Genomic DNA, 24,307 nt, shown 5'->3' with positions numbered 1-24,307 from the left:
ATAGTAACTGTCACCAAAATCTTGAATTGATGGAGTAAAAGCCTGTCTGACACAATGATACACACATAGACAGCCTCCTGACTGGGGGTGAAAGAAAAAAAAAAAAATCACACACATATATGCATGTATGTATTTGACATATGTAATACTTTCTGCCGATGGTACCACTTCAAAAGAAAATCACATGCAAGAGGGGGAGGAGGAGGGGAACAATGATGAGGTTTTGGTGCTTCAAATTGCTGGCAACTAAACAGACATCCAGAATTCAGTTGATCCTCAGAGTCTGAATTACTGACAGATAGCAGCAGCTGCAGCAGCAACATCAATATCAACAACAGCAACAAGAAGAACAACTCAAAATTTTTCTGCTCCAAATTTTTAGTGTTTTCTTTCATTTTGTGTGTGTGTGTGTCTCTCTCTCTCCCCCATTTCTGGAGCAGTTCATATCCACCTGTTTCTAATTTGGATTGTAAAGCTTCTTCAGTGTGTACTAAGTTGAAGAATTCACCAACCTCACCAGCACCCAGTACCACCACCTGGGGTGGTGTTTCTTAGTTTTTGTGTTTTATTTTTTAAAGGGGGGTTTCCTAAGGTAGCCCTTCAAAAGCGCAAGCTGTTGGTAGTCACTGTCAGCAATCAATGCTGTTTGGCCCAAAAGGCAGAGATTCAAGAACCGAAATGGGGTCAGTGATGTCTAAGTTTATCGGCTCAACCTGAGTGGGTCCCTCTTCAACATCAAGTTCCGTGTAGCTTTTACTATGGGAAAATTCAGGCTTAGTTTCTTCAGGGATGTCTGCAACCTCTCCTTCCATGCCAGATGGTGGGTCCATTTTGGAAAACTCTTCTCTTAGATGATTATAATGTCTCTGCAAAGATAATAAACCAAAGTCAGATAAGACTAGCAACATGTGACTCACTTGAGATGTGGCCTATCGGATCTCTACAAGCTATTTCTAAATACTTCATAATGTCTTTTCTATTCATAAACACACACACACTATATATATATATATATATATATATATATAATTTTAACGATCTTTACTCTTTTACTTGTTTCAGTCATTTAACTGCGGTCATGCTGGAGCACCGCCTTTAGTCGAGCAAATCGACCCAAGGACTTATTCTTTGGAAGCCTAGTACTTATTCTATCGGTCTCTTTTGCTGAACCGCTAAGTTACAGGGACACAAACACACCAGCATCGGTTGTCAAGCGATGTTGGGGGAGACAAACACAGACACACAAACATATATACACGCATACATATACATATATACAACAGGTTTTTTTCAGTTTCCATCTACCAAATCCACTCACAAGGCTTTGGTCAGCCCGAGGCTATAGCAGAAGACACTTGCCCAAGGTGCCACACAGTGGGAATGAACCCGGAACCATGTGGTTGGTAAGCAAGCTACTTACCACACAGCCACTCCTGCGCCTAAATATATATATATATAAACAATTTTTTCCTGACAAGATTATAATGACTACATGCTCATACTACTAGTACTTTACAGCAACAGCCAGGTGTATTTTATTGTGCCACCAACATCCCAGACTAAAGCGCCTCCTCCTGTCTACATCTGTTCATAGTTATTGGCCTTTGATCATTTAAATATTTGGTATTATATAACACTGCTCTGTATACTTACTTTCAAAAGTTTGGCACTTATTTTAATAGATGCATGAATTCAAACCAAATTTTATTTTTTAGTCAGGAGGGGAAAGGCTAATAGTTTGATAGTTACACAAATTCACACATACATAACTAAAGCAATTTACATAAAAACACAACAGGGACTTATTTAATAATGTAACTAAAAACTATTTGCTCAAGTTTCAAGATAAAAGCATTTTTCTCCCTGTAGAAAGGGCATCCAGCTGTAGAGACCATGCCAAACCAGTCTGGAGTCTGGTGCAGCCCTCCAGCTTGCCAGCCCTGGTCAAACCGTCCAACCCATGCCAGCATGGACAACGGACGTTAAATGATGATGATATGAAAACACTCACAAGTTAATGAGCTATGTGAGAGTACCAATTAAATATCTAATGGTCACTCATTACATAATTCAAACATTTCAAGTTTCAGAATTATCCAGAAACTTTGTAACAAGGCTGTTGAAGTTAAACTAAAACAACATCATCATCATCATCATTATAGTTTAACGTCCGTTTTCCATGCTGGCATGGGTCGGACAGTTTGACTGAGGATGGGCAAACCAGGTGGCTACACCAGGTTCCAATCTGATCCAGTAAAGTTTCTATGCAGCTGGATGTCCTTCCAAACACCAACCACTCCGAGAGTGTAGTGGGTGTTTTTTACATGCCACCGGCATGGGAGCCAGTTAGCCGGCACTGGCATCAACCAAAAACTTAAATTAAATCATGTCAGCAGCTGTTTGAAATTTCAATATTTGCAAAGCTATTGCCACTACTTCCTACATAAAATGCACCTGATGTGGTGTTGGGACTGGAAGAACTTTGTGTAAAGGATAAATAACAAAAATGGAACTAACTTTCAATGCTAAAGTACTGTGTGCTATATGTCTTCCTGTACGTTTGTCATGACTGTATGACTCCATCTCACAGATCCACTGCTCACATTGTGACAAAATTTCATGGCGTTTTAACCAAAAGTGATTCTGGATCACCTGGAGAAGAAAGGAAAAGAATGTGAATAGATAAATGACAAAGAATTGATCAGTGAAGTACCTACCTCCATACTGTGCCAGATGGATGGACTAAACTGCTATGAAAAGATTTTAAATCAAACAAGTTGCAATCTTGAGGAGTGAAATATTTACTTGAAACACAAGCCACTAATTCTACCACTCAACACTCTTTGTGGTCATTCAACTCGCTAGAAATAGCAACCAAGTCTCTGAAATCTTTTAAAAAGGCCAAGAATACGTGGTCCTGGGTTCCTACAGAAATGAAAAGATGAAACGGTACTTGATCAAGTTGACCAGAAGCTCAAAAGACATCTACATTAGTTGCTCAACATGCTAGAAATAGCAACCAAATTACTCATCTTCTTTGATCACAAAAAGATGGTAGGTCTTAGAAAAATGATGAGCTGCTCATGGCTGGAACAGTTTTGATTATAGCTCAACTCAATTTGGATCTTAACTACAACAACTACTGCCCATTAATCACTGGAACTTGTACGCTATAATCTAATTTAAACTATTTAGTTATATAGTTTATAGGCATATATCCAACCACATGGTACCAGGTTCAGTCCCACTGCATGGCATCTTGGGCAAGTGTCTACTATAGCCTCAGGCTGACCAAAGCCTTGTGAATGTATTTGGTAGATGGAAACTGAAAGAAGCCTGTTGTGTATGTGTATATCATCATCATCGTTTAACGTCCGCTTTCCATGCTAGCATGGGTTGGACGAATTGACTGAGGACTATATATATATATATATATATATATATGTTCGTGTATTTGTGTTTGTCCCCCCACCATCGCTTGGCAACTGATGTTGGTGTGTTTACGTCCCTGTAATTTAGCAGTTTGACAAAAGTGACCAAAGGAATAAGTCCTAGGATCGATTTCTTCTGACTATAGGCATTGCTCCAGCATGACCACAGTCAAATGACAAACAAATAAAAGAATAGAAATCAAAACCACTTACAGCAGTGAACTGTACATACTTAGCATCCCCCATTTACTATTAGGACTTGTGAGCCAGCAACAATGAAGTGACTTGGATCACACAATTAGTGGAAGTAGTTAAGGTGGACACATTGTATCCCACTGGTGCACTGAAATATATTTACACTTTTCAGGTGTAAATACTCTGCAGTACACAGCAAAAATAACACTAACACACACACACACACGAGTGAGTGGTTAAGAAGTTTGTTTTGTAACCATATTATTTTGAGTTTGGTTCCACCATGTAGTACTTTGGTTAAGGGTCTTCTGCTGTAGCCCAAGGTTGACCAAAGCTTGTTATACTCTCCAAAGCTTTTTTCTATAGAAATTCAAACCAAACAACTAATCAATCTAAATAAATACAAAGCCACTGGAAAACAATTTGTCAGTGGTCAAATCTTGTAGAGAAGTTGTTACAATACTGACCTCTTTAAAACAGGGTGATGGATCTCGTATCTGCTCCAGCATGGCCCACTTAACAGTTGCTTGACGAATGTTAGCATCATACTCTCGAGAACTAGCTGTGCCAGATGGTGTGCCCCGCGATCGTTCATAACCAGGTTCATTGAAATAAGGCTCAGACACTAATATCAAAGACTGTATAGAGACAAGCACCTGAAATTAAGCACAGATAGTAATTGTGAATGGGGTTTTTTGTGTAGATTAAGTATCAAGCTGTTGGGGTGGAGGAAGAGGAGAGAAGAGAAACAACTGAATGACAGATAACACGTGATTGATAGAGAGAGTAGTTCCACATGCATCTGGGAACAAAAATGGTTCTACATAATATAAATATAACAGAGATAAAGACAGACACCAAAAGAAACACACACACACACACAAACAAAGGGAGGTACCTACTTGTAAAAAACTAGAAGTCTGTGGATTCCATTTCTCCTCAGGTCGACCATGCCATGTGTTGAGAACACTTAAACACACTTTGCCGTCATTGTATAAATTGGGGTTGAAGCGTACACTGTGGTTGCCTGTGGTTTCGAGGTTGATGAATGGAGGGGAAATGGGATAGTCCTGAGGGAAATAGACATCAAATTCAAAACAGCCATTTGCATATGGTGTGTCAGCTGGTCCAGTAATGAGCACCTGAAAGCAGAAACATTGCAGGTATATAATTAGATACATACATATACATACATATATATATATATATATATATACAAATATATTTGGTTTTACAAGTAGGAGAAAGAGAACTGAATATGTAGCTTAAGAGTACAAAAAATAATGATGATGGTAGCAGTATTATGGTTTGAACTCAAGGCCTTGTGGTCTATGGTTCAGCATCTTAGGATCGCAGCAATTATGCCCCGCACCCACTTCACACTTTAGAACTTAAGTCTCCTTCCTGATAAATCCACTACATTGGATGTTCATTTGGCTTCTAATAACACATCTCAAACTACTCCTCCATTGTCACACAGCCATCAAATGTAAAATCTCAAACACAAAATTCTTCAACCTTTTTCTAGTGATTTATCTTCATCTATGAAAACAGGTCTTTCTGGTATTGCTGATTATTACCTGCCTCCTCAAACAGCTCAAAGATGATGGAAATTGTGTCAACAATCCTCAAACTAGGTTACTTTAAGACCAGAAAAACATTTCAAAACCAATCAATTACTGACCCTCTGCAAAGCTTTAAGTGTGATCCATATTAGAATATTGCTCCTGTATTTAGGATGATCCTGCTGCTAACATCTTAGGTCACATTTCAAAAAAATAAAAATAATAAAAGCCATTCACTTGGTGGGCTGAATCTTGTTTTGATGACAAGGATTCAGTTGTTTAATCTCCTGAGTTATCTCCTCATCGATTGAACCTTCTACAGACATGTTTATTCTTTGTGTAATTCTCAGGCAGAATCATTGAATTGTACCTTTGAATTACAGGTACAATCCATTCAACAGGCTTCTATAAACTTCCATTTACCCTACTTCATTCACAAGGTATGAGCTGACCAATGGCTTCAGAAAATGACGTTTGCATAAAGAAGCCACATATTGGGTTCTGAAACAATTGATCATAAGTTCACTTTTATTCATAATTCAACACACTTCAACCACTGGCTCACAGATGTGCTATGTCTTCTCTTACATTACCTCTCAACAAGGCTACCCTCTCTACTCGTCCTCTTCTCACCATTTTATCACTGTAATATCATGACCAGAACTTACACTAAACACTTATCCAAATCACTCCATCCAAAAACTGACGTCCTGGAATTCCTTCCTTGCCAGTGTTTTCCTATTTATGTCAACCTGTTGAGGTTCACACTAAATTTTTTTTAGAATGAAGTTAAACTCTACAAGAACTATTTAGTGCCAGCTCCTCTTACCCAGATTAATAAATAACAATAAAATCTGTTGTGTCGCTAGTAGAAACAACTTGTCACCCAACCAAGGATCAGAAAGAACTGACATAACATTGACAGGAATGTAGCACAAGTGATGCTAAAAGATAATTTCTCAGTGCTGCTGTTACCAAGAGAAAGAGAGAGACCCTTTATATTTAAGCCAACAGAAGTAAACATTAATTTATCAATGGACAGAACGTTATGGATACCTTCATAATGTCCAGTCGGTCTTCATCACAGCGAACAAATACACTGCTACTTGCAGATAAAGGTAGAGACGTTGATAAAGTAACAGCTTCTTGTGCCAAACGCCGAGCCCTTGATGGATTCTTTATGAAACCCGAAGTCCGAACATTTGACTCATAGTGATGAGGAGTAGAAAATTTCATGAAGCTATCGTTCTCTGTAACCATTTCATAAGTTTCTGAAAAAGAACAGAATGTTATAGTCTTTCCTTCTCACCAAAATTACATATATACTACCAAACAGGGCTAAAGATTATTCCTGTTATTATAACATCACAATACCACAGTCACTATACCAGGATTCAGCAAACTTCTATCATAGACTCCTTCATAATTTATCAACCCTCAAGTAAATTTCTAAAATAAAATTAAATTGATAAAAACCATAAAAATTCAGCCATATTATACTGATATAGTCCTGCTGAAAAACCTAGTCATGCACACTGATCATTTTCATCTGGAAGACTTTGTTAGTAGAATGACATTGAATATCTTGGCTGTGATGTCTATGTAGCTAATATCTTGCTAGTTACTGCAAGAATGCCCATCACCTTTTTCCAAGTGTTCCAGACACACAGGTAGCCAAGACATTTGAAAGTCTCAGCAGTTAGATCACCTTTGCTTGGAGCATTGTTGGGCTTCAGTTTGTAGATACCTTCATGCACTTCCTCAGTGGTTAAGTGCGTCCACATTGTATGGGTAACAAATGGATTTTATGGAAATTTTTTCATGCATTCATATACACACAAATAAATGATGGGCTTCTTCTTCTGCAGTTTTCACCAACCAAATTCCACCAACAAAGTAATGATCAATTTCAGGCTATAGTACCTGAATGACATTTGAACCTGGTATCCCATAACTGTGAAATGAACTTCTTAATCACACAACGATGCTGTGCTATGTGGTCAGTATTGAAATATAATTTGTACCACCAATATCTGACAGATTCTGTTGCTATGTAACTATTTGTATAATAAAAACATAATTAGAAATGCTATTTTAATGAATTTCCAACTTACCAAACTGGAACGATTTCATGACATTGATGTAACGGTTTTCAAGAGAGGTGCTGCTACATAAGTTTTTGTCCTCTGCTCTACTGCTTTTATCAGCTGAGGAACCATCTGTAAAAAAAAATGGTAATATCAGGAATCAATAACTTGGAAACGAAAATAATTTAATGCTCTTTCCTGCTCTTCTGTCAATATTATTTTACTAAATAGCAACTAGTTATTTGTTAGGGCCCTATTTGAAGACCTCTTTAACTAGACCAGTGATTCCCTACGTGGAGCCTGGGAAAATTGTAGTGGGGTGAGGGATCCAATTTTTTTTTTTTTATATAAGACATGGAATTGTGAAAATCTTTTTTTTCTTTCTTAGTCAATAATGTATTCTCATTTTTGTACTCAGTACTTAATAAAAAAAGTTATTGGTAGATTCTTTTGTATTAAATAATTATAAAAAAAAATATTAAAAATAAGTTGTTTTTTTTCCAACCACCAGTGGGGCATACATTTTTCTGGAACGTTACAATGAGGCCTAGGGGAAAATAGGTTAGGAAACATTGATCTAGACTATATAAGCCAGTCATCATAGCAGAGTCCATCTCTCATGAAGCAACACTTAAGGGACGATTTTAACTGAGAATAGCAAGATATTGCCCCCTCAGTTTCTTATAATGATGGTACTTATTTACAATCAGCTGAACTAGCTCATTCAAAATGGTTCAAGGCAACTGTTAAAGCAACATTTATCCTCAACTATGTTTAACTTTTTAGCTTTCAGATTACTCCATCAAATGAATGCTTATTTATTCACATTGGTTTGAATTACTCATGAATTATCTTGTAGTTTTGATATTTTGATGATGTGATTGCCTATTTTTGGTATGACCTTGTAGGTCGGATCAGTTGTCTGATATGGCTGGTTTAAATGCTTCGGGATTAAACCCCATTTTGCAAGATAGAAGATAAAATTTTCAAGTAAAAGAAGTGAAGTTCATTGAAGAAATAGACTGGGAAATTTTCTTGGCACCAAAAAGACCCTGACCATATGTCAACTGATCCATCAATATCATTGTTGTTGCTGTCTTACCCCAGGTCAGATCATACATGATCCAACATCTATAATCAAAGGCAATCCAGTCATTACCTTCTCGTCTTCTTTTTTGTAGACACTATATCAATAACTACACCCCAACAAGTCCTTTCTCTATTAAGATGGGTGTGATTTGAGAGGGATTTGGTGGTTATTTCTAGCAGATTGACCATATGAGATTGAAGCCTCACTAGCTTGAGACAAAACAATTTGCTCTTCGATGTGAGAGTTGAATTGGTGACTTTATTTAATACATCCTTAATTTGTTTTTAATATTGCTGCACAAACACCAGGTCAGGAAGGATGATCTTCCACTGATGTAATGAGTGAAATAAAAAGAAATTTACTAGAGTTTCACAAGAAATTTGTTGTACCAGATATAACAAGTAGGTTACGATACCAGTACAGTATAAGAGTGAGAGACTACCTATAGTAACAGTTGGTGAAATGATGTGAAACAATAATTACACAGGAGAGAACAAAGTGGTGATATGACATTCTATTGGGTTTAACTTTTTTGGTGGAGGCGTAATGGCCCAGTGGTTAGGACAGCGGAGTCATGGTCATAGGATCGCGGTTTCGATTCCCAGGCCGGGCATTGTGAGTGCTTATTGAGCGAAAACACCTAAAGCTCCACGAGGCTCCGGCAGGGGATGGTGGCGAACCCTGCTGTACTCTTTTACCACAACTTTCTCTCACTCTTACTTCCTGTTTCTGTTGTACCTGTATTTCAAAGGGTCAGCCTTGTCACACTGTGTCACGCTGAATATCCCCGAGAACTACATTAAGGGTACACGTGTCTGTGGATTGCTCAGCCACTTGTACGTTAATTTCATGAGCAGGCTGTTCCGTTGATCAGATCAACTGGAACCCTCGACGTCGTAAGCGACGGAGTAACAACAACAACTTCTTTGGTGAAAGCATCATCACAAGACAAATGTTATGTTATCGAGCCTCAGGACTATAAACAGGACATGGGGAAAATATTAAAGAGAGTCTCAAAAAGAAATATTTTACCTTTCGATCCCTTTAGCTTATCTGTAGCCATTTGGACAATTCTAGCAGTCTCTTGAATGTCTGGAATCAACAATGCCAATCCTTCATTTTCTTCTTCCTCTTCTTTCGAAGTTGTAGAAGTACCTGAACCATTGCCAGTGTTGTTGGTAGCTGCAGTGCTGCTGCCTTTGCTTTTGTTAGACCTAGCAAACACAATGTTCAGAATAATGGTTACAGCAACAACAAAGACAAGGAATGTAAACAGAGAAACAAGAATTAATAAAATGCTTATGTAAGATTAAGTGTTTTTCGTACCAATTCACTTCTGCTTCTATGATATAACCCCTTCCATTTAAAAATATTTGAAGTGTTTTGCTACAAACACTGGCTTAACAACAAAGTTAGTTATTTTACCAAATCCTTCTGAATTCTTGATTATTTTCAAAATTAAAACATGAGCAATGTATTTCATTAGAAACACGAAGATGGAAAGTTTTAGTCTTTCTTTAGATATATTATCTACTAGAGATGAATTCTTTAGAGAGGAACATCAGCAACCAAACAAAGAATGTCTAAAAGCATGTGAAGATCAAAGCAATTATTCGTTGTAGTAACAGAATCACATTCTACGAAAGACAAAGTACAAAATGAGCTAAGGAAGTGCAACATAGCCAGTAAGGGCTTCAGTTAATGTGCGTAGGAGAGGTTACTGTGCTAGCAAGGACAAATATAAATGGACATAGAATATTTGGTGAAACAGAGCAGCTCTTGTCAGTGCAGAGCAACTGTAACAGAAGAAGATATGGCAAGAAGTGAGTTACAAAATTTTGGGCCTCACAGATTAGATTTTAAGACAAATTGAGATAACTAACAATACACCTTATTGCCAACTCATTTCAGTCCAATGCAAAATTGAAAGACAGATGGTATAATGATCAGTAAGAAAGCCAGAAAGAGTTTTAAAAATTGTTTAAAATAGAAATTCTGCAGGGATGAGAAGCAGGATATTAATAAAACAAGAGTCAGTCAGATTGGTACAGAATCAATCAATTAGGTTAGAGGTGTTACAAAATTCAAGACAACTTACTTTAACCGATTTGCATAGGTATCAACACATCCTCTCATTTTCTCCAGTAAAGTACACACCGATACTGTTGTCTCACCATCTTCAGACTTGTCTAGAGGTAGCAACAAAGGAACTAGCATAGGACAGATAGCAATGCCTCGCAATAGTTCAAGCAGAGCTTTGTACAGGGGCACATGACGGGCCATATCAAGTACAGAGTCATTGCGTAGATATGATGAAATGGCTGGTACCAGGCATGACTGGCTCAGCAGTTCCGGAACCACTTCAGGGAGCAGGTTGTGGCACTGGGAAGGATATACAACTCCATCGAAATCTCTTGGTATCCTATCACTGGGATTGATGTAACTTGCAATTACCTAGCACAAATAAAATATAAAAATCATCAGAAAATATAGAAATCTGACTACAAATATAAAGCTAGTGAAACAACAGTAAATCTGATTTACTCAATTTTGGTTGCCTGATGATGATAATGTTAAAAATACATTAAAGTCTAAACAGGAGCAGGCAGTAGAGCAACAGAGCTGGGTAAAATTACAAAACACGAGGAATTTTGAGTGGAGAATGATGAATACTACCTCTAAGTATCAAATCAGACATTATAGAAATATGAGGTTGAATATAGCATTTAAAAAAGATATATTCTATTCTATTCTAAAACTGTGAGATGTAGGATTTACATTAATAAACAACAGGGCAAATTAGGATTCACATTATGGCTCAACATGTTTAAAAATAAGGTAAATTGACAGAGTTCCAACTCCATGTACTCTACTTCACCCTTTTGTTGTTCATAAACAAAGTATCAATCCAGAACAGTTGATTGGCTGAAATTACGTCAGACTTGATGCCTTGCAATATTTACTCTAGCTCTTTGCATTCAGGGTTCATAACCCAACCACGGCCAATTTAACACTATCGTCAGGCACCTTAGTTACCTTTAATAGAGTCTACTGCTAAATGCAGGTGAAAGATATTATTCATCTCCAATGACTACTTTGAGATAAATCTTAAAAGAATAAACAATGAAAATGTAAAAAAAAATCTTGATGTAAAAAGAAAATAGAAACTCACTTGTAACAAGCATGTGACATGTTCCTCTTCACTCTTCTGCCTCAGTAATGACTGCTCAGCATCCCAACTGGAGGTGGTGGAGCCAGTACCAAAGCCAGTCCCTTTGGCCCAGTATTGCTGTGATTTTTCCTCCGCAGCAGTAGATGACACTGTCTGAGTGTTGGCAACTTGGATGGCAGCCAGCATAGTCTGTGTCTCGTCAAAAAACAATAGCAAACTATAGTAGTGACCGAAGCTAAAGACCAAAATTAAATATCTACAGAACAGATACTAAGAAACATGTGGTTGTATGTAGGAGTAGATGGAACCTGCCTAACAAACAGCAACACTATAAGAACTTTTTACACCAACTTGCCCAGTTTGCTTGTGTATAAGAGTTCATTTTATCAAAAAATTATTTCAATTTTTAATTATTATAAATGGCTCATGCTCTTCCTACCACTAACTACTAAACTGTGAAATTAAAAGTGAAACCTGTTTTCTCTTCCAGTCAGTTGAACAAGAGTAAACAATGTTAAACGTCCTATTCAAGAGCAAAATATCTTTCTCATATTTAGACTGTTGACAAAGTGGCAGTAGTCTAGCATTTAACTTCACAACCATTGCCACCTCTTATCTAATGATGATAGAAATATTTTGTACTGGGAAGATGCAGTATTGCCATGTAGTTAATGAATTCACTATGCAACCACAAGATCCCAATTTTGATCCCACTGCATGGCATTTTGGGCAAATGTCATTTTCTATAGCTTGGGTCAACTCGTACTTTGTGGGTGAAATTGAGTAGAAGGAGACTGTATAGATGCCCATTGGGTGGATGGTACTTGTGATTCAAAAGGTACAGCCATGTCACTGGGTTATGCTGATCCCGAGAAATACATTAAGGGTGCCTGTGTTTGCTAAACACGCAGCCACTTTGTTAACTGAGGAGCAGGTAATTCAATTAATCAAAACTAAATCTCCATTGGTGAACATTGGAGATCTACCACCATTTTCACTCCTTTGTAATGCAAGGATGATACCCACCTGCTGGTGGATTCTTAGGCATGGGTTGTGTTGAACATATCAGCCATCACAAGCAATCCTTAATCAGTAGAGATCAAATGTTGTAAAAGTGACTAAGTGAACTAAGACAACACAAAATTAGATGGTGAATTGAGTCTTTGAAGTGTCAGACAGAATGTTTCACTGTATTCTGACTTTTTATGCTTTGGGTTCAAATCCTAACAAAGGTCAACTTTGCCTTTCATCCTTTTGGTGTTGATAAAAAAAAAGTATCAATCGAAGGCAGTGAATTGGAGGAACTGTAAAATGATTTGTTCCAGCTCGTTGCATTCCATGTTCAAATACTACTATGATCTACTTGGGCAGTACATGTAACCCAAAAATGAACACTTTAACAGATTTTGTGCTGATTGCTAACTCGGAACCAGAGGTGGCCTAGGTAGGTTACGAATAAAAAATGTTTATTGCAAAATTCTACCATTTATAGTTGAGAAATTGTAGAAAGTACTTACTGAACTAATGCTAACAATAAACAAGATGGAAAATTTAAATATATCTAAATATGGTGAAACTAACAGCTTTTTTTTTAAAGTCATTAAAGAACAAACTAAAGGAAGCTGGTGTTTGTCTTACCTCGTGTTGCAATGCTGCTGAATTAACACGTGGACCGTGGTGACTGAGAACAGAGAGGCAGGCTAAGATCAAATGTAAGGCACCAATATCCAACATCATTCTTCGCAGATAGACCCCATCATCTGTGGTGAGAGGGGTCGTGTCAAACAAAGATTCAATCACATTGAAAGGCAGTGTGGGTAGGGAATTGGCGATGGGTGATGTCAATATATGACCTGCAAATAAAATCAAAAACAAACCATTAAGACAAAATATAACTTGGGGGGAAAAAAATTAAAATAATGCACCCAATATTCATTAAAGCAAATTTTCAAAGTCTTATTTAGTGGATTTTGAAAATTTTGACAGTAACCCATTAAAGAGAAAAGTGAAATAGGAGACAGGCTTGATGTCAGTACAGTAGACTTAATTAAACAGAAAAGTGTCACAAAATGGATAAGGTGTTGAATTGGCAGTCATAAGAGGTCAACTTTGCCGTTCATCTTTTTAAGGTCGATAAAAATGTACAAGTCCAAGGAGGTGTATTGATAGAACTGTAAGAATATCAAATCAGATGCCTTGTGGTGTTTGTTTTAGCTGTCTACATTCCAAGTTGAAATCCTGCCATGGCCTACTTGGGTAGCAGACTTAACCTGTCACAAGTGGTTGGCATTTGGAAGTGCATCATGCTGTAGAAATGATGCCAAAGAAAACACTGGAGCCAGACGCAGTTCTCAGACCCATCAAATTTTGTCTAACCATCCAACCTATGCCAGAGTAGAACATTAAAAGACAATGACAATTGTACTTTTCTAGTGAGTAACTTGATTTGAAAGCAGTGGAATTGCAAGGATATAATGGATTTCCAAAAACTATGGATCGATAATAAAGATCAGAGGGAAAAAAGCATAAAGTCATATTACTAACCACCATCACCATCATCAGTAACTCCAAGAACAAGACGTAGCAGACATTGAGCTTTCTTCCTTTCTTGGAGCAGAACATCGGCATAACCGGGTAGTCGTAAAAACAAACCAAATGCAATTAGAGAATGAGGTGGAATTGTTGAAAGTCCTGAGTGTGCAGTGCCGCCAGATTGTGATGTCAATGGAGGAGCAGCAGGAACTGGTTCATAAAACGTCTGGTGAATAAAAAAAAAAAAGAAAAAAAAAATTTTTAATCAAATTTGTAATGACAAATAGTTGCTATTGTAATTAAGCATTTTAGAAAGAAATTAAATATGACAGTTTTATCCTATGTACATAAACATCAGAGACAAAGGGTGAAGAAATTTGGTCAACAAGTCAGAACAAAATCCATGTGACACTAACAGAACAGCATGTGACACTAACCTCATTTAAATCAGAGGAATCAACAGACACCCATTGGTCTTGAGATACATCAGAAACAGCAGTACTTTCCATTGTATCTGGTAGAACTGGTTGGCGAGACACTTCGGAATATAACACAGGAAGATGTTCAGCTAACAGTGCCAACCCACCGACACTAGCAAACACCTGAAGGGCTGAAGGAAAGCTGTCGGCTTTAAGTAATAAATCATCAGGGTTGTTAGCCTCTGGCCAGTCTGTAAGTAGAAATATGAATGGCAAGTGGAGTTTATTATTCAAGGATATACATGTTAAACTTAAAAGATGAACTTACTGAAATAGCTACTACAGTAACTTTAATCCTTCAGCATCCAAATTACTGTCAAATGTAATGCTTATTTATTCAGAATGTTTTGGATTAATTATACATTATGTTGTAACTTCAAGATTCCAATGATATAATTGTTTATTTTGAGAATGTGAGGGGCCAGATTTGGCCAGTCTCAACATAAAAAAGGGAGAATATTTAGGTCTAATATGACCAGTTAAAATTTCTTAGCATTGTCATGTCACTTTTACCTTTAGATTCACTTGTACCACATTCCTAGTAAATAAAATAGTTAGGGTCTTGTAAGGTAAACAATATTTTTTTCTCCATAAATGGCAGAGTATGAAGACATTACAAGGAAGCTCAGTACTTTCAAAGAATTATATAATCAGGGAGGAATAAAGACATAAATATATACATACCAGGATCCCTGTAGGCCTTTTTGTCACCAGGCTTTGAATGGAATCGAAGCAGGAATTCCAAGACCGCTTGTCCTTGAGGATATCCCTTCTCTTGTAAAATTACAAGCAGTTGGCTAAGAGTGAGTTCTGCAGGTAATGGTTGACCTATAAAAGATTTAAAAAAAAATAAAGCTAAGAAGTTCATGAAGCTGGGTAAAGTGGGGGAAATAATGACAAATCAATGAAACTCAATTGAAACCAATCATAACATTCTGGTTGAAAGCCTTCGTTGATAAATTATTCTGGAATCAAAGAAAACTTGACCGATCGATACCAGGCAGCTGTGCTGGTGGCACGTAAAATGAGCCACACGGAGGCAGTGACAAGTGACCAAGACCTTTGGCAATATACTGTGCTTGAGAAAACCTGTCAAGCCAAGTGAGATTGTAGTTGTGGCTGATGCCAGCGTTTCGTAACTGGCACCCATGCCGGTGGCACATACAAAGCACCCATTACACTCTTGGAGTGGTTGATGTTAGGAAGGGCATCCAGCTGTAATCAGATGGAACCTGGTGCAGCTCCTCAACTTACCAGTTTTCAGTCAAACCGTCCAACCCATTCCAGCATGGAAAACGGATGTTAAATGACAATGATGAAGAGCTTGAATGGCTACAACCATGCCACAGAGGTTTGCACACACAAGGTTGATGAGGTAATTGGTTTCAGTGGCACCACTCTCACCAACATCATCAGCCAATGAGGAAGCTTCTATGTTATTCAACAGACTGGAGATAGTAGTCAAATCTCTATCTTAAGAAATGATACAATGGATAATATAGTCCTAGATACACTAGGTCTGAAAAACTGGAACAGCTGCTCAATCAGGGTTGACCTGTGGCTAATAACAAAATGACCACAACCAGAATCATTACAATCAATAACAAAGTGTAATTTACCAGGCAGAAGATTGTGATAAAGTGATAACACTGGGAACTGTAAGTTGACAGCGACCATGTCTGTATTCTGATTGCCTCGAGCACGAGGGGGCAAGCGAGGTGGACCTCCTGTTTTATTATGGTTGGAATTCTTCTCTCTACGTTCTTTTGCTAATAATCCTAGAAAGATGAAAACAAGTACAATATTAATAGAGCTGCTGATGGTGCATTACATTTATCCTGAATTATTTCACAACATTTAACATCATGACGTATGGTTAAGACACGAATATATTGTATTATTAATCAAAAAGTCAATGGGTGGAATCAGGTCACTGGCAATAAATTTATGTACACAGCCAAAACTTAACTCTTTCTAGCTCAGTTTATTTGGCTAGAAATCAGTACAGATTATGATTGTAATTAAAGAGAGGCCTATATATCATTGATAACGCGAGCTGTTTCAGCCTAGTTTGAACTGGAATAAGAAAATTATGTGAATTTGCTTTTTGTCCATGTTGTATTCAACATTCCAGAAAAAAATGGCCTAATTATTCAAAAAGAAAACGAGTAACACAATTTGATAGAGCGAAAAAACTGGCTTTAAAATGATATATAAAGTCAAAGTAATTTAATGAAAATTAATTTGAAAATACATCATTTAAAACCAAAATTTAAAATTCCACGAGAACGTTCTTGACAACCTAATATTAATTAGATGGGAATGAATTGCCACCACCACCACCACCACTTCTATATCATATTGATTACAGAAAGATCATAAAATAATTGTGGGTGGGGCTGTCTCAAAACTCTCTCAGCAACATTGCTTTGGCAGTCCAAATGGAACTGTATCAATTATGTTCAGGAAAGGGCATTAACATCACATTCTCCTACATACCAACGGAAGATATTAGCAAACAAGAGTAAATAGTCAGAGCACACAGAACCCGGATTAGATCAAATCTAGGAGTTCAATACTGAGGATAAATTGATCAACAGAGAGAGTACACAAACCTGATCTATGAAATAAGGGTGAGCTAACTTATATATGTTAGAGTAACTATTAGATTCTCTTCCTACCACTAATCTCAGCCATGAGATAAGGAGATGAAGCACATTGGAGCTAGTAAGAGATATAGTTATGTACCCTATTCATGGGTGCAATAATGGTTAAAGTAAAATTTGAACTTATGTCTACATGGTCAATAGCCCTGCACCAAAACCTTGTACCCCTGTGCCTTTTTGGCTATTATGCTATTTAGTTTCATCATACATGATTATAGATAAACCACAACAATAAAAGCACTTGCCTGCAGCATTTGATAGGAAGTCCACAACTTCAATACCAAGTTCAGTCATATCCTTCTTATTGTCATCAATGTTCTTTTTCTCAACAGTGCCATCCCAGAATTGAGCCATGTGTCCAGTATGGTCTGTGGAATTGAAAATATAAATGGATTAGTAAATTCAAAGGATAATTTTTAATTTTACACTGCACTATCCTGAGGAAGTGGAGAGAGAGTTATAGTTATTTTAAATTTTATTCCATTTTTTCAAAGCACCAAGAATTGGACAGATTCAAAATAAGTCATCCTTGTACACATTTCAATCCTGCATGTTACATTTCATTTGACAGCAGTTTCTTTTTAGAGACTCCATCTTCTACCTACTTGGTAGTGTAAGCTAGATGCTACAGTGACATCTGTCTCTCAAAACTATCTTCACTGATTTCAGCTTTTCTCCCCTTCTACACACTGGTTTGAAACACAGAGCAGAGATGAGTTCAAGAACTCTTAAAGTTCCAAAGATATTGGTAATTCAGAAACGAAGAGTGAAAGCCACTGTATATATATTTTCAGTGCCATCTACTCAATAAATTTTTGGTTAGTTTTTAATATTACAACAACAGAAAACTATAATATGAAGCCATTTCTTCTCTTCTATTCTGACATTCTGCACTTATTTTCCACTACTTTCCCTCTGAAACCAGTACCTAATGGAAATGCAATCTGAGCACATTTTACCAACTAAAATACTTTGTGAATACAAGTATATTTTTGCAAGCTGCTGTTAATACATTGCCATTTGTGAACATTATTATTACTAGTTAAAAGTTCCTGACATTTCTAATGGTGAGAATTACATGATGGTGTTATTGTCTATTTGATTTTTCACTGAGGTTTATACCTTTTGTAAAAAGAGTCTCCACAGTTTCTACTTTACTATCATTCACAGAGTATAGGTCAGTTTAAGGCCACTTGCCCAAGATGCAATCTAGACAACCACATAGTTAAGATGTCAACAAGGTAGTCTCTAGATGGTTACTCAACCTGCTAGATGTAGAAGTCAAATCACCACCCACCCACTCTTTGCCATTTTAATAAAAAATGAAGACACATTGGATAATGTAGTTCCTGATAAATAAAAGTCAAACTAGAATACCTTTGACAATATAACGCCTTTGATCAAGGCTGACTTATAGCTAAACAAGTACAAACACTTAACTCAGACACTGAGTGTAGCTAATAAGTTCTTGAATAACAGTTTTATATTTATGCATTTGATTACGATATAAATTTGAATGTTTTGTGATCTCTTATTTTCTACTTTTGTTTTTTCAAACATTAAAAGTAAAATTTTCAATACCAGGCTTTATATTCCCAAGGACAAAATGTAAACAACAGTAAATTACAAATTTTATTAATTTTCTGAACTAAATCTTTGCATGGCTAAGCACAGATACTGTAAGTTAAATACTCTCAGTCATTACTCCATCTACTTATATTTCACTCACTATGTTGTATACAGCAATCATAGTCAATCTGCAGCTTCACATCTTCCTTTAGAACCCTTCACAGTTCAAATATTTATCTTCCCTAAAGTCTTTATTCTATCAAGTGTCCCCAAAAGACAAATACAAACAATGAATCCTCATAATTCTACCACAATCTGAATGAAACAATTATATACCTGATATCTTGTTAATAAGCTCTTCACAGTTGGTTTGCAATCCCACGGTGACTGTGTGGAAATGGCGTCCAGCACCAAAACAGGGATGCTGCAATTGGCTGAAACATCCTTGCACTTGCAGACGACTGTTATGAGGAGAAGATTTGAAGGATACCAAAATCTTTGGCTCTTCCAATAGAACTTGCAGAAACATGCGTCTTGTGAACCCAGACAGAAGAGGTCCAGATGAAATAGGTCCTATTAGGTTAAGAAAAGATAAAATATATAAAAACAAAGATCCTGTTTTTAAAATCAGAAGGTAAATTACTGAAATATAATGAAACAAAATAGTTTACAAAACTTTCCAGTTCTGCAAAGTTTGAGAACATGGTGGAAAGTGTTTGTTGGATTTTAATGGAGTCATCATCGTCTGTTTTATGTTTTTCCAAACTTGCTATGCATTAGATGTCCCTCTCCAGTACAGCGTTTCACCTACATGTAACATTCTTTTGTCATCTTTGTCAGGTTGACTACTTGAGACCAACATTAACCACCTCTAAAGTTTCCCTCTTCTGCAGGTTTTCTCCACACAGATCACTTTACACTTCTTTACTCCATATATGTGACATGTCTGTTCTAATGTAGTTTCTACTCATGCACACATCTGATTATTCTTATGCCCAGTTTTTCTCTCAGCTCATTTGTGCTCCATCATTCATTCACACTAACATTATATATCCAGAGGATTTCTTTCCAGACTTCATACAATTTCTACATTCAATGCTCATCTTTTGCTATGGTGCAACAGTACATTTCAGATACAAGCATCATATGATTTACTCTTCAAAGAACTCTTGGGCAACAACAAAAAAGATTGTTTCTCTAAGAGAACTTCTTCTCCTGTTATCCACTCAGGGTTGACTTAGAGTTAAACAACAATACACTTTACATAGACAAGCCCTTAAGAGAAAAAAGACATCTTGATAGTTAGAGATCTTGCCTATTGCTATGGTATGTTCAGGAACACAAGATCAACAAACCTCAGTTCTTTAACTGGTCTTACATAACAAAGGAGATGAACTCAATCTAGCAAGATAATAAGTCACTGGTCAATCTGTTTTTAGTTATAGGGCTGCAAACAAAGCAAATAGTTAATTAGGAAACAAATTGAGACATTTAAGAAGACCATACCAGATCCTTGCTCCTTGATGACTTCACAGAGTACACGGGCAAATAGATGTTGGTTCTGAGAATGGCAAGAAATCACTTGGTTGAAGAATGTAATTACTACTGTTTCAATGGCAGCACGTTCTTCAGCAGTCATCATCTGAAAATACAATAAACAATTACCATTTGCTTATCATCATCATCATCATCATTTAACATCCACTTTCCATGCTAGCATGGGTTTGACGATTTGACTGAGGACTGGTGCACCAGATGGCTACACCAGGCTCCAATCTGATTTGGCAGAGTTTCTACAGCTGAATGCCCTTCCTAACGCCAACCACTCCGAGAGTGTAGTGGGTGCTTTTACGTGCCACCGGCACGAAGGCCAGTCAGGCGGTACTGGCAACAGCCACGCTCAAAATGGTGTATTTTAGTCAGGCGGTACTGGCAACGGCCAACATCACATAATCATCTCCCATGCTGGCATAGGTTGTACAAGTAGGAGGACTGCATTATGCTCCAATGTCTGCTTTGGCATGGTTTCTACAGCTTGATGCACTTCTTAACACCAATCGCTTTACAGTATACTATGTTTTTTGCTTTACATGGCACTAGCACTAGTGAGGTTGCCACGTAACCAGTTAGGTTAAAGCCTCCTTTCAACTGAGGAGGAGTTTAGAAGAGAGGAAAATGATTTTTATGCTACAAAACATGGGGCTATCAAAACCTAAGGTAAATCATTATGGTATTAAGTTTATGTTAATCAGTTAACCTGACACAGGTTACCAAAAACCACTAAACATCATAAATTTAATAGAAATTTAACAAAAATTCAAAAATTCTTTTATCTACCACTCATATTCCCCTTGTATAAATATTCATCTTAAGTAATGATATCATGCACAACTCAGTCATCAAGCTTATGTGCGGAATTCTACTGGGCCCCAAAAGCAACATTATGTGAATTATGCCAATCAAGAGATAAAGTGGATTAGGAATTTTAAAAGTTCTGTGGTACTATACAAAAAGAGAATCAACATGAATCCCACCATAATATTCCATTGTGCCCCAAGTTATATCGTTCATCCTAGTGTAAAGCAGAAGATATAAACAGCAAACTAACAAGTTTTATAATAACTCTCTCATGTGTTAAATATTACAAGAAAGTCAGTCTTGAACAAGCAATGATATAAACATATGAATGGATGAAACAACTTACCTTATGCTTATAGTTTACGGATGAGGTTTGTGAAGTAGCAGTGGTACGAGGGGCCTGTACTGGAATAGTGCAGAGTAATGTCAAGAGGACAGGCCAAAATATACTGCCTTCAGCACTTCCCATCCAATCTTTAATCATTGGTTCACGAGTTATCTCAGCAAAGAACCCAAGTATTGCTGCTACAAGGTCAGCAGTTACAGTCAAACCATTAGCTGTTAAAGTGGAAAAGATTTCAGCATCAATTTAGTAATTGGCATTCACACAGGATTTCTTTCACACACTTATATACAGTTGACTATTTATATAAAAGACTAGAATATAATTGATTTGATTTCATTTCCAGTACATTACTAGGACTCATTGGAAACTAATGACCGGTGACTGAAAGGAAAAAGAAATCCCAAGCCAGTAGAATTTCTTCACAATGGTAAGTCAGCAAAGTATCAAAAATCTGTTAGTGCTTCTCAAAATATGGTAAAAATCTGCAAATAATTGAAGACGTCACTGATTTCTTAAATTCAATCAGCTCTGCTTACAAGTTTCTTTCTCTCTGAACAAAGGCAAAATATATATGAACTAAGAAGTGACATTGTAAGATTGTGGAACACTGGCAGTGAATACTATATATCTTCATTTACCACTCATTCATTCATCACTGATCCCGGATAACATGATATGCTAAATGTGAACGTGCTATGCTTATGAAGTGATTTGTGATAACACAGATTGGCAACCAGTCAAATTTTGGGCTTAGACTGCAGAAGCACATCTCAGCAACTATCCACAATGCTCAGAACAACTCAGGGTCTTAAGATGAAATCCATTTTACACCAAATTATTGATAACAGGAAAGTTGCTCTAAAAGAAGCACCAGTTATTATGAGTTAATTATTCTATGATACCTCTTAGCCACTCCATAAAAAAAATGTAGGTGTATATTGTTTTGACATTTTCAATAAAAATACTCAAAGTACACACACACACACACTCCCTCTTTCTGGATTGGTCAGAACTATTACTATCCCTTGTAGTATTTGTTCCAGTTATCTGTGTTCTGAGCTCAAATCTCTCAGGAGAAGGGAGACTTGCATGCATAGGTAAGTGTTGATGTAAAAAAAATATCCTTGTCGAGGAGCAAATCTTAGAGAGAAACTTTGCAGATGAAGATACATGGACCACAGAATACATACAGCTGCTGCACAGGAATTGTTTAACCCCCCCACCCCCAAAGAAAAAACTGTAAATAACTGAACAACTTACTTGAATTATCACAGGTGTGAGGATAGCTTTGTTCACCAACAGGACCATTTTCTCCAATCATAGATTTACTAGCATCAGTTAGAGATTCTGGATTGGTTAAACTTTCAGCAAAGCATGCAATCTCATGGTTGCAGAATTCAAACAGCCCCTGAGCAAGAATTGCTGGGAATTTACTAGCAAGTAGTTGTTGCACTGCACCAGGAGATTGGCATGTAATGGCTAAGGTTGACAGATGTGAACGGTCAAGCATCATATTACTGAAATCATGCAATGTGATCAAATTGTTGCCAATGTCTCGGTCAGCTGCCATAGCAGACTGTTGGTTGGTTTGGGCTTCCTTTGAGTCATCCGTCATCGAGATGTGCTGCTGTTGCTGTGAGCTATCTTTGCAGTCATCACTGATAGAGGCTGTCATGCTGTTACTGGGGTTCAACAGGATTCCCATCCACTCAAGGATGAGAGTGAAGAAACTTGGATAGATATAGCAGACAGAGCAAAGAACATTATCAACAGCTCGTTTCAGAGACGAGTCAAAGGACAGAACAGTACTCCATTCATAGACAGATCTGGAATTAGAAATTATTGTTAAGTAAGTTATTGGAAAAACAAACAAGTGCAGATTTACTGATTAATTGATGGCAAAGGTTTCTTTAGATCAAGTATACTCCAAATGAAAATACTTAGAAGTTATAGTACAGATTATGTATTATCTGTGTGGAGTAATGTAGTGTTGTATGTTGCGAGTGTGTATGAGAGGAAGACTATAGTGTGAGCATGCATACACACATATGGAGAGTTATGGGATGTGCAGAGGAGTACGGTGTATGTGGTATGCGTAAAGGGAGTGCAGTGTGTATAAGGGAAATATGACGTGTGGAGGAATACAGTGAGTGCAGAGAGATATGTGGTGAGGTGTAAAACAGGAATCATTGCTGACCAGCTACTGAAAGAAATGCTAGTTTTAAGGCGGTGAGCTGGTAGAAACATTAGCATGCCGGGCGAAATGCTTAGCGGTATTTCATCTGCTGATACGTTCTAAGTTCAAATCCTGCCAAGGTCGACTTTGCTTTTCATCCTTTCGGGGTCGATAAATTAAGTACCAGTTGCGCACTGGGGTCGATGTAATCGACTTAATCTCTTTGTCTGTCCTTGTTTGTCTCCTCTATGTTTAGCCCTTTGTGGGCAATAAAGAAATAAGAAATGCTAGTTAATATTGTATCATAAGTGTTGTTACTGCATCATTTCTTCTCATTGGTTCAGTTTACCTAATTGTAGATGTATACCACTGTGATTAACAAATGTCTTTTTAACTCTCACTGCTAAATAATTATTCCATGGATATGGAGAAGGAAACCTCTTCCCCAAAGAGTCTTTAGAGATGCCAACATCAGCTGATACAACTATACTATTAAAGTAGCAGAAGCAGCAGGCAAATAAAAACAGTACTACTACAAGACATGTTGTCATCCAATTGCTATGCCTTACAAGAAATTAGGTCACTGGAAAGGTTTGCTTATAATACAGTTTCATTTCCCAGATGAGCTATTTCATTAAACT

At 37.1% G+C, this 24,307-nt stretch overlaps 1 protein-coding gene across 2 annotated transcripts in view; it reads right to left on the bottom strand.

The window, feature by feature from the left end:
* Positions 1-360: 360 nt before the first annotated feature.
* LOC106873672 (dual E2 ubiquitin-conjugating enzyme/E3 ubiquitin-protein ligase BIRC6) overlaps positions 361-24,307 on the bottom strand; it is a 130,922-nt gene continuing 106,975 nt past the window's right edge. Inside the window, exons 42-60 of one of the 2 annotated variants that reach the window (XM_014921126.3) lie at positions 22,751-23,316; positions 21,491-21,702; positions 20,293-20,428; positions 19,123-19,359; positions 17,463-17,585; positions 16,171-16,329; positions 15,236-15,379; positions 14,510-14,742; positions 14,085-14,298; positions 13,179-13,393; positions 11,541-11,735; positions 10,467-10,822; positions 9,401-9,582; positions 7,306-7,410; positions 6,248-6,462; positions 4,529-4,768; positions 4,094-4,282; positions 2,518-2,652; positions 361-866 (exon numbers count right to left, since the gene is read on the bottom strand). In XM_014921126.3, the coding sequence (XP_014776612.2) occupies positions 630-866; positions 2,518-2,652; positions 4,094-4,282; positions 4,529-4,768; positions 6,248-6,462; positions 7,306-7,410; positions 9,401-9,582; positions 10,467-10,822; positions 11,541-11,735; positions 13,179-13,393; positions 14,085-14,298; positions 14,510-14,742; positions 15,236-15,379; positions 16,171-16,329; positions 17,463-17,585; positions 19,123-19,359; positions 20,293-20,428; positions 21,491-21,702; positions 22,751-23,316 (4,093 nt within the window). In that variant the 3' untranslated portion in view covers positions 361-629. The remainder of the gene's footprint in view (positions 867-2,517; positions 2,653-4,093; positions 4,283-4,528; positions 4,769-6,247; positions 6,463-7,305; positions 7,411-9,400; positions 9,583-10,466; positions 10,823-11,540; positions 11,736-13,178; positions 13,394-14,084; positions 14,299-14,509; positions 14,743-15,235; positions 15,380-16,170; positions 16,330-17,462; positions 17,586-19,122; positions 19,360-20,292; positions 20,429-21,490; positions 21,703-22,750; positions 23,317-24,307) is intronic. The other variant, XM_014921127.3, reaches the window with a different exon arrangement.

Source organism: Octopus bimaculoides, chromosome 6, assembly GCF_046866305.1.
Source record: "Octopus bimaculoides isolate indiv1 chromosome 6, ASM4686630v1, whole genome shotgun sequence".
NCBI classification, from domain to species: domain Eukaryota; kingdom Metazoa; phylum Mollusca; class Cephalopoda; order Octopoda; family Octopodidae; genus Octopus; species Octopus bimaculoides.
This window is presented reverse-complemented; position numbering and strand designations above follow the sequence as displayed.